The sequence below is a fragment of the Chenopodium album genome, chromosome 15 (assembly GCF_948465745.1).
Source record: "Chenopodium album chromosome 15, dcCheAlbu1.1, whole genome shotgun sequence".
Taxonomy (NCBI): Eukaryota; Viridiplantae; Streptophyta; class Magnoliopsida; order Caryophyllales; family Amaranthaceae; genus Chenopodium; species Chenopodium album.
In genome coordinates, this window is record NC_137848.1 from 37,645,688 (window position 1) to 37,656,172 (window position 10,485).

Below are 10,485 nucleotides of genomic sequence, written 5' to 3' on the forward strand. Positions count from 1 at the left end.
TGCTGGGGGTCAATGTTTGACAGCCACTGGTATGCTTCTTCATCCAAAAAATTGATACTTTCCATAGCAACCTCAAACTCAAACTGATACAAGCCACACACATGGCATACAGTTTTCACAAAATAGAAACACATGCCATTATGAGCAAAACAAAATGTAGATAAATGGGCAAAATTCACAACTATTTGGCCAAAAACCAAACTGATACAAGCCAAACACAAGATCACCTAGCATACATTCTAGTTCACCATAAAACTCACATAAAAGAAGCTAAATAGAAGCTTACCAGAGTGCTTGCCCTAGCAGCAGCCCAGAACAATTCCTTGAAAGTTGCACCATGAAATTTCAGTTTGAAATTTGACCAAATATGCCTCACACAAAATCTGAGCTCAGCTTTGGGGGTCACATCTGCAACTGCTTCTAAGAGACCCTACAAACAAGGCAAAACCAACAAGTTAGTGTCCTACTTTTACAAAATAAAGCAAAGTGATGTAAACACAATATGCAGCCCACTTACTTTCTGTCTGTCAGACATAAAAGTCAAGCCATCTCCTTGCTCAAACACACAAAGTGCCTTCAGCAAACTCTCTAGAAACCAGCACCAGATGTCCTTGTTCTCAATCTCTGCAGTAGCCCAAGCAATTGGGAATATGACATTATTTCCATCTTTTCCAACTGCAACCAAGATCTACCCAGGGTATGCCCCTTTTAGATGGCACCCATCCACCCCAATTATTGGTCTGCAACCAAAAATGAACCCATCCCTAAGTGCAGCTAAGCACACAAACATCCTCATAAAGATTGGCCTCCCAATTTGACTAATATCATCCACCACCACATTACATTCACTCCCTGGGTTCCATTTCAGCAGTGCCTTCCCATAATCCTAAACCCTTGAGTACTGTTCTGCTGAAGACCCATATATTATAAGCTTTGCCCTGCTTCTAGCCAACGAAGCCTCGGAGTATGTAATTTTGATCCCCAAGTCATTCAAGGCCCTGTCCTGAATCTGTCTAATCTTCCATCTGGGGTTGCCCCTGAACTCCTCCAAGTACTTGTCAGCCAGGAACTCTGCTGTCACCTTGTTGTTCATTTTAGTCCTAACACACCTATGCTTCAGCCTTAGTGTCTTAATTTGCCAAGCCTCTGATTTCACAAGCCTTGTTGCATAGAACTTGAACCTACACCTAACACCCTTAGTACATGTACACTGCACTATCCTACAACTCTTCTTGTTATACACACACTTGCATTTCCTTTTGCAATATGCTGTCAGCCTCTTTGAATCATTGTGAAGAAGGTAATACTCATACCTATTTTCAATTGTATGTTGTCTTAAAGCTTTTCTCAGTGTTTGCACATCACTGAACCTTTGACCAACTACAACTTTGATAGCCCTATCAAAGTCTGTCTCAGGGTTAAATCAAGTAACACTACCCTGATCATCATCTGAATCACCTTCCACACTCTTTAGCTCATCAGAATCACAAGCTGCCTCCTCTTGCAAACTCACTTCAATTGACTTTAAATTCCTTTATATGTCAAACCTTGTGTCCTCATCCTCATCATCCCTATGTTCCCCTCCCTCACCAACTCCCCTCAAACTGCCCTTCACCTCACTGTTGATATGCTCTAAATTTTTCTTCAACCACTCTTCATCATTATCAGAGTATAAGTCCTCCTCTCCCTCATCAACTTCTAACTCAAAATTACTCAAATCAGAATCAGAAGACTCTGTATCACCATCCTCATCAGTAAACACATCAGTGTCATCCCTTAAGCTCCTCACTCTTTCTTTTATTTTTCTCACTAAATCACCATGATTTTCAGCCTCATCCCCAACCTTAGCCTTACCCTTGTCTGCAGCAGTGAGGTTACCCTTCCCTTTATGTGTATTAGCAGTCACTTTCTCAGCCCTAGGAAGCCTCTCCTTAGCCTCTCTGTCATGTATAACAATGCCCTTTAACCTAGGGCTTCTCCTAAATGGCTTTTCTTCAGTGGGATTACTAAGTTTTGGGCTGGTTTCAATTAGTTTAGGCCCACCTAACTTCTTTTTCAATTTCTTACTTTGTGTAGGGGTCAGCTTATTCCCATCTATACATTTGAAGGGTGTTTTCTTAGTCCCTACAATTGGCTCATGACTGGTAACATATACATCTCACATGCCCCCTCTTTGTTCACGGACTCCAGGAAACCATTCACCTCACCATCAACAAGCTCCCTTTTACCATTCACTCAAGACTTGCCCTTTTGTTTATACCAGCAACTAAACCCCCTAGGAACCTTCACATTCACATACACAAACCCATGTATAGCTGCTTGCCTTAAAAAGTGTACATCTATCTTATTTTTTTCCACATTTTTCATCCAATAAACCCACCCACCATCCCAAGTTAACACCCTCCTATTTTTACCAGCTAAAGAAGGTATAAAGGCACCCCCTATTGTAATTTTTGTTCACTGTGTCCATTCTGTAACAATTCCAACAAAAGCACACACAACAATAAACAATTTCAGTAATTACAGTAAACAACAATAAACAATTCACCAATTACAGCAACTAAAAGCAATTCACATTGATTGTGCACTAAATTAACAGTAAACAAGTAAAGCTAACCCTAATTAACTAATTGTTTAACACATTGGCATAGTTAGGGTTTATAATACTTTAATTCACATATTCCCAAAAAAAGCATAATTTACCCCAATTAACAACCACAAATCCAACGAAATGTACTAAAAGGGTTTAAAGTACCTCTTGTAGTCAGGAATCTCGATTTCTGTCAGCAAATTACCAAGCTTTTGGTCCCCTCCCCCTGTGGAAGATGACAAGAGAAGCTGATGTGTTGCAATTTTGTGGTTCCAGCTCGATTTCAACCACCTAAAGTGAATTAGTCAGTTTTTACAGAGAGAAAGAGAAAAATCAAAGGAGAGAGAAGCAGTTATAGTGAGAATCAAGAAAAATCAAAGGAGAGAGAGATGAAAATTGATGAGGAAGTGAGAAATTTGGTGAGAAATTGATTATGGAAGGTGAGAAAAGGAGGAGAGAGAGGGAAATCGTGTTTAAAAGAATTAAATTGGAGGGAAGTGACAGTTAGTTGGGCCCCACAAGCGTTTTCCGTCACCTGAGCTCAGATGAGGTGGTAAAATTGATGTTTAATTTTTTTATGAGGTGGTAAAGTAAATGTTTTTTTCGGAGGTGGTAAATTCGACAAAGTTGTTATTTGAAGGTGGTAAAAATCAAAAAATCCTAAAAAAAACCAAAAAAATTTACACACAAATTATACAAGTTCTTATTTATTTATTTACGAGACAAATTATACAAGCTCTGGTGTGGGAAAGAAATAAAAGTGTAAAGATAAACTAATACTCCGTACATTTTAAAACAGGTTTACTTTACACCCATTTATTTAATAGACGGATCTAACCCTTTAAAAACTGTTGCGGGTCATAGGGATCCAAGGCGTCCAACCCATAGAATTGGTCTCTCTGAGATTAGTGAGATATCCATTGAAGCGCATTCAACGTTCTCCATTGAAGCGCAGTTGGCGTTCTCCGTTGATTCTAGTTCTTGAATCCCCCATTGAAGCAGCTTCTGAGGTAAGTTGTTTGTATTTGTTATCATCATATCAAATATCCCTAAAATTTGTTTGCAAATGTGTTGCACAACACTTTAATGTGAGGATTCAACTATGAAATCAGAGCTCTTTTCCCTGGGCCCAGGGGTGCCCTGCCTCAGGGACGGGCCTGGTGCACACCTGAATTAGCAATTGCAACTTTTATTTTGAATTTGATATTTGATTTCACTGCATGTGTTTGGAGATTCCGAACCCATAAGGATAAGTTCTGGGTATTGCTATGCTAAATGCTAATTGAAAATCTCCTTGCTTTTTCCTATTTGGAATTAATGCTCACCACCTATTCAAAGAAATGACAGTAGAATTGGAAGATGAATTGGTTATTAGATTTAGACTAATTATGGGTTTTGATTTTATATGCTAGAATTGGAAGATGATAAACAAAAGTTTAGAATACTTTTGGAAGGGAGGTGGAGGTGGAGGGAAGCCACAAAGATCTTGGGGAGTATCCATGATGTTAGTTGAAACCGAGAAACACAATTCATATAGACTAGTTTACTTTTAAATTTTTTTAATATTGTTTACTAGTAGTTTCATTTAGTGAGAGGGACTTGTTTTCGCAAGTAGTGATGATGGTGTAATTAAAAGCTGCCAAATTATGAAAACTCGTCGTTTGCAATTGTTAAATTTAATTTAAAACATATGTAATCTTTCTCTCTTAATTAATTGTAATACGAATTATGTTAAAAAAATAAAATAAAATTGGTATTGAACTTTTTTTTTTTTTTTTTTTTTTTTTTTTTTTTTTTTTTTTTTTTTTTGAGTTTGTACCCCCCATTCATCAAATCTTGGATCCGTCATTGTATTTAACTATTAGTTATAATTATTGAAGGCATGAAAGATTTTAATGAGCAATTTTTTCGCTAGAATTTTGCTATGTGCACCATATGTTGATATTCTTAGGCAAGAAGAATTTTTATGTGGTTTTTAGAGCCTAACTTGAATAATGTAGTCAAAATTGGTTGCTAATTTGTTGCAGCCTTTTGTATATAACTCTTCAATGTTGGGATGGAAGTATGACAATGGACTTTATCTCCATGGGTCCAGGGCTGCCGCCCCTCCTGCCCGGGCTCAGGTTCGGGCCTGCGTAGTTTCAGCTCCAAAGAATTTGCAATCTTATGAGAAGAATAATTTGCAGAAAAGTATTCAAATTGGTGTTCTTGGTGCTAGTGGTTACACTGGTTCGGAGGTAATAATTTCTAATATACTTGATTTATAAAAATTAATGTTTAGTAGCAAAATTAATTCTCCATTTGTTGCATGTATATGTTTGATTTATAAGTAGCAATTGCGATCTTAATAGTATGTAGCTGGTGCAAACATTTTATTGGAATAATGATATACGAAGTATATTTTGTTTGTGTATCTCTAAAAATAAAAAAAAAAACAAAAAAAAAACAATAATGGGTTATCCTTGCAATGTTACTTGGACTCGGCATGGCTAGGTTATAGGATTTTGCATATTTGGTCTAAAATGAAGTCTGTTTTATTCATCTATCTAACACAAGTACTTGATGCGAAATGAAGAGTTGAAGTACGGAGAAATTATAGTGTACGTGTTTCTTTAAATTATTACAATACATAGTTAACTTTATAACGCATTAGATTGTGTTGTTCCTTTTGGTAAAGATTGAGAGAACCTCTTATGTTTTAGTTTCGTAGTGTAGCTTTAATGTAGTTAATTTATTTGAGATGTATGTGCTCATTTTTTAACGACTTTCTACATGTGTTCCTTCTTTTAGATTGTTCGTTTGCTCGCCAATCATCCATACTTTGGTATTTCTGTGATGACTGCTGATAGGAAGGCTGGTCAATCAATTGCTTCAGTATTTCCACATTTGATCACCCAGGTATGAAGTCATTGTACTTTGTTTCACTTTTGCTAGTTTGTTCTTCTGCTTTAGTTTATGATGAACCTGTCGATGAAGATGTTGATCTTCTTCTTTGCAGGATTTGCCAAATTTGGTTGCTGTCAATGATGCAGACTTTTTGAAAGTTGATGCTGTGTTCTGTTGTTTGCCCCATGGCACAACACAGGTTTTCCCCTGCCTTACATAATAAGCATTGCATGATAAGATCTTATCTACTGGAATGAAGTCAGTGGGATTTATGCAAAAACTTCATGTGTCCATGTGACCAATTTCACTTCAGTTTGACATCAACATGTAACATCCTCCTTTTTTTTTGTTCATTTCTTGTCCAGGATATTATTAAAGCACTTCCTGGCTCGCTAAAAGTTGTTGATCTTTCCGCTGTATGTGTCCAATGTAGATGTTTCTTTCTCACTTTCTATTTTTTAGTTTATATTTATATACATGTGGAAATTAACTGCTTGAATGTGAATGTTTGTGAAGGATTTCCGACTGCGAGATACTGCTGAATATGAGGAATGGTATGGCCAACCTCACAGAGCACCAGAATTACAGGTATGTCAATTATTAGTGTTTTTGGATGATTTATAAGTACCATACTTTTAGTCTTACCAAATTCTGGTCAATCTATACAGCTTTCCTGTATGATCTATGAAGTCCTTCAGACATACAATAAAGCAAAGGCAAATCTGATGGCTTCACTTGTAAAACATGATATGATATGTCATAGCTAAAACGTGCACATCTATTGTATTAAAGCCTTTTCTTGAAGCAATGGCATATAAAATCCTTCTTAGGTCAAAAATGACAATTTTATCAATTATACTCTCTCATGGAGTTTTTATTGTTTGGACATACCAGGTGTCTCTGATCTATATTAGAAGTTTATGATTAACCTGAGATAACCAGTCATACTGTTCTCTAATAACTAAGACTGTTATCAACATTGTTCGTTGTTTTGAAATGTTGTGAAATTTCCTTGTTTAACCTTTTGCACTCAAAATCCACTTTTTTTTTCCCCTTCTTTGAAATTTGTTTGTTTTCTTGCCTCCAGAAAGAAGCTGTATATGGTTTAACAGAAATATTGAGGCAAGAAATTCAGAATGCTCGCCTAGTTGCTAATCCTGGTTGTTACCCAACTTCAATTCAGCTTCCTCTTGTTCCCTTGTTAAAGGTTAGCAATTTCTATTCTGCTTCAAAAGATCTGCTTTGACCTTTTTTAAGGTTTTGGTTCATGAATGGTTTTGTAGAATGTAAATAAGATTTAAATAAGAAGGAAAATGAATGTGTATGAGTGTATGACATTACTATTTCACCTTCTATTGTTTAGCTTCAGGCTATTAATCTAACCAATAAGGATTTCAAAGATTGATTTGCATAACAATAGTGACACATCAGTGGGGCATAAGATTCTTGATTAAAAGATATTTAAATCACAGCAATAATGTTAACAGTTAAATGCTTCAAATAGGTACATGAGAGATTCATGTTAAAATCAGGAGCTCTTTCTAACATCACTTCAAGTCTTAGCTACATTTGAGTTTGTGTTGAGGTAGTGGGGTGGGGGAAAGGTAGAGCTAAGTTCAGAAAAAGTGAATAAATGAGAAGACTATGAAGGAACAGACACTTGAACAATTTTTAGAACATTTAGGAGATGCGCGACAATTAAACCTTCACCTGCCAATTGTACTCCCAATTAAGCAATTGGTGATTTGTACCCCGCGCATGGTACACCTGGATTAAAGCGGAAATGACATAGTATATAATTATAGAGAAAATCATGAATTTATAAAAGAACATATCACTGAAATATAAAGAACACAGTAATTTCTAAGAAACTGTTTTAAAAAAGGTAAAGATGATTACTAATTGAATTTTACCAAAAATTTAATGTCAAATCATTTCAAAAATTCAGATATCAAGAATTTCTGTATCTAATTATTTTCACACAAATATAATTCAAACCTTTCATTTTTAAATTTCAAAAATTCAAAATTTAAAATTTAAGAACATATTATCCAAGTAAAAAGAACATAGTTTGTATTATTGATACCCAATGAACATGATTCGTTTATATAACTTAAAGAACATTATTTGTAATGTAAAAAACATATAGTTTAGACTCAAAGAATATATTGATCAAAGTCAAAAAAAAAATATTTATTTCAATTAAAATGTGATAAAAGAACATTTATCAGAATATGAAGAACATCATCTTCAACCTTAGAAAATAACAATGAAACAGAAAAAAATAGATTAAAAAATTGAAAAATACCTTTTCTCTCGGCAACGAATTGGTCAATTACATCTTTTAATTAAAATATTCATCAGAACGATAAAATCAACTTCGTAATGACATTAAATCACTTCGAAATTCAAGGTTTAACATGGTTTCTCTCTTTACATCAACTCAATTTCTCTCTCTTAACAAAAAAAAAAAAAAATGAAATTTTGTTTACCAAAAGTTATATGGAATGTAAATAATAAATCAATTCCTTAAATTAAGGAATATGAATATCAAATCAATCCCTTAAATCAAGGAGAGAATTTTGAATTTTTATTTTTGATTTGCTCGTGTATTTTGTATTTGTACACAATGTTCTTCACGCGTATTTATAACTCTTGTATTTTGACCTGGTGTACCATGAGCGTGGTACACGTGGGTGTATGATGAAATTTTCACCAATTAAGTGAGGTATGGGTGAGGTTTTGGTGGATGAAGATTTAAGGGGTGTTGAAACTCTCTATTAGTCTACTTCACTGTCTTTCAAGCAATAGCAAGTGAGCCTACTAATACGTCTTTACTCTTGAGCTTCCCCTATTCATTCAAACAGTGATAGTAATCTTTGTTGAATGTTGAAGAAAATGGGGATGGTATAGATGTCTATCTGAAGCTTCAACTTGTGTATTTTCTTATCTGGTATTTTGCCTTGCAGGCTAATCTTATAGAATACAGTAACGTAATTATTGATGCAAAGTCTGGCGTGAGTGGGGCAGGTTAGTATGATGCTTAAAATTCAGTTTTTGTTCTTTCAACAAGTATCCGTCCTTACCATTTCACCAGGGAAATGGGATTAGATTTTATCAGATCTTGTTGCAATTGCTTTAAGAGTGGTTCATATCGTAGGACGTGGTGCAAAGGAGGCTAATCTATATACCGAAGTAGCTGAAGGAATTCATGCATATGGTGTTACAAGACATCGTCATGGTCAGTATTTGATGTCATCAAAGTTTTCTAGGTCTATTGTTAACGTGAGCTATCCTGAAGTTTTAGTTGGAGACTTGATTGTTTTTGTACATTTTTCTTTCAAACAGCTTTTTAGGTCTGTAGTTACTATCTAGGTCTTTGGAAGATGAATCACTAGTTTCATTGTTATCCAACTCATTGCATTCTTTGTTACATCTTTTTTGTATGTAGTCTTTTATAGTGTGTTGTTTTCACTACCTGAAAGTTTGTTTAGGATTGAAAATCATTCTTATAAAGGCTAATGTTTTGTAAGCTGCTAAGCACTTTGCTCTTTGTTTTTCAGTTCCCGAAATAGAACAAGGGCTGTCAGATGTTGCAGAATCTAAAGTAACTGTCAGCTTCACTCCACACTTGATGCCAATGGTAGTTTATATTTCAATGTGAATTCTTCTTTATAGAACTTTCCTGCTTGGAAATGTAACCTTTGCTTGCCTGCAGAGTCGGGGTATGCAATCTACTATATACGTTCAGATGACTTCAGGAGTGACTGTTGATGATCTCTATGAACACTTGAAAATCTTCTCTGAGGTAAATCCTAGACATTATTTGATATAATCAAAATGCCTGTCAAGTGTCAACTATTCTCCTGACTTTCATCTTCAGTATTTTCGCTTCTTTATTTAATTTTTTGCAGAATGAAGAATTTGTTTTCTTGTTGGAGAAAGGTGTTGTTCCACACACTCGAAATGTCCGTGGATCGAATTACTGTTATATGAATGTCTTTCCTGATAGGATCCCTGGGAGAGCAATCATAATATCTGTTGTATGTTTCGAAACACTCACAATTGTTTAATTGTTTCCTTCACTGCATAAATAGATGCCTATTCCTTTATTTGAAGATGATATTTAACAATCTTCAGTCTGCTCTTTCGAGTAGCGCTCAGCTCAAAAAAATTTCTTATTTAGTCACAAGTGAGATTTGATACATAGTTATTTTATATGTGTTCTGTATTATTTCTCGTATCTCCACCAGTAGCATTGAGTTTTGTAAGCTTGTCCTGCAGATTGATAATCTTGTGAAGGGAGCATCAGGTCAAGCCATACAAAATCTAAACTTAATGATGGGATACCCAGAGAATACAGGGCTACTCTATCAGCCTCTCTTTCCTTAGGGTATATTTCTGTTACATATGATGTCTTATTTTTCTGTATTCTGTATGCTACAAAGTACACATGCAATAAACCAACTGGTTGAGGACGCAAAAAAAAAAAAAAAAAATCATATGTTCTGATAATGTTTGAGCATATTTCTCGCTCTACTAGTTGCTTTCTTTTTTAAGTAAGCCTAATGTCATATGCATCAAAGCTTTCAAAAACATTTAATTTTCATCTAGTTGAGGTCTTTTAGAGTAAATGTCATTGAGACACAGGCATTATGACTTTTAAGATCTAAATTGCTGCTGAAAACATGTAAACTTATTGATCATTAAGTGTCGCATCGTTGCAGGTATAATGTCAATTGGTTGTGGATTGCCAATGATGCTGTTTTTTTTTTTTTTTTTTTTTTTTTTTTTTTTTTTTTTTGCTGTGGCCAATGGGAAGGGATTAAGGCTTCGATTGTTGTTGTAACTTGTAACCGGTGGGACAATCCAACAATGCTGATAATTTCTTGTACCATGCAACCGAATCCTTCTCTCCCCTCTCCACACCCAGAAATGCCCTTTTCGTATCATGTAGTTTTTAGGGACATTGGATGCTATTGAGGGAAGCTCAAGTTAAAGTTGTTTTA

At 35.2% G+C, this 10,485-nt stretch overlaps 1 protein-coding gene across 1 annotated transcript; it reads left to right on the top strand.

Moving 5' to 3' along the window:
- The first annotated feature begins 3,436 nt into the window (after positions 1-3,436).
- On the top strand, positions 3,437-10,485 carry LOC145582187 (putative N-acetyl-gamma-glutamyl-phosphate reductase, chloroplastic). Its single transcript, XM_081639191.1, has 14 exons — positions 3,437-3,600; positions 4,618-4,827; positions 5,381-5,488; positions 5,589-5,675; positions 5,842-5,892; positions 5,993-6,064; positions 6,564-6,683; positions 8,446-8,506; positions 8,637-8,717; positions 9,040-9,119; positions 9,195-9,284; positions 9,391-9,519; positions 9,761-9,869; positions 10,204-10,485. Exons 2-13 carry the CDS (start codon positions 4,639-4,641, stop codon positions 9,866-9,868), a joined length of 1,176 nt encoding a protein of 391 aa, XP_081495317.1. The 5' UTR covers positions 3,437-3,600; positions 4,618-4,638; the 3' UTR covers position 9,869; positions 10,204-10,485.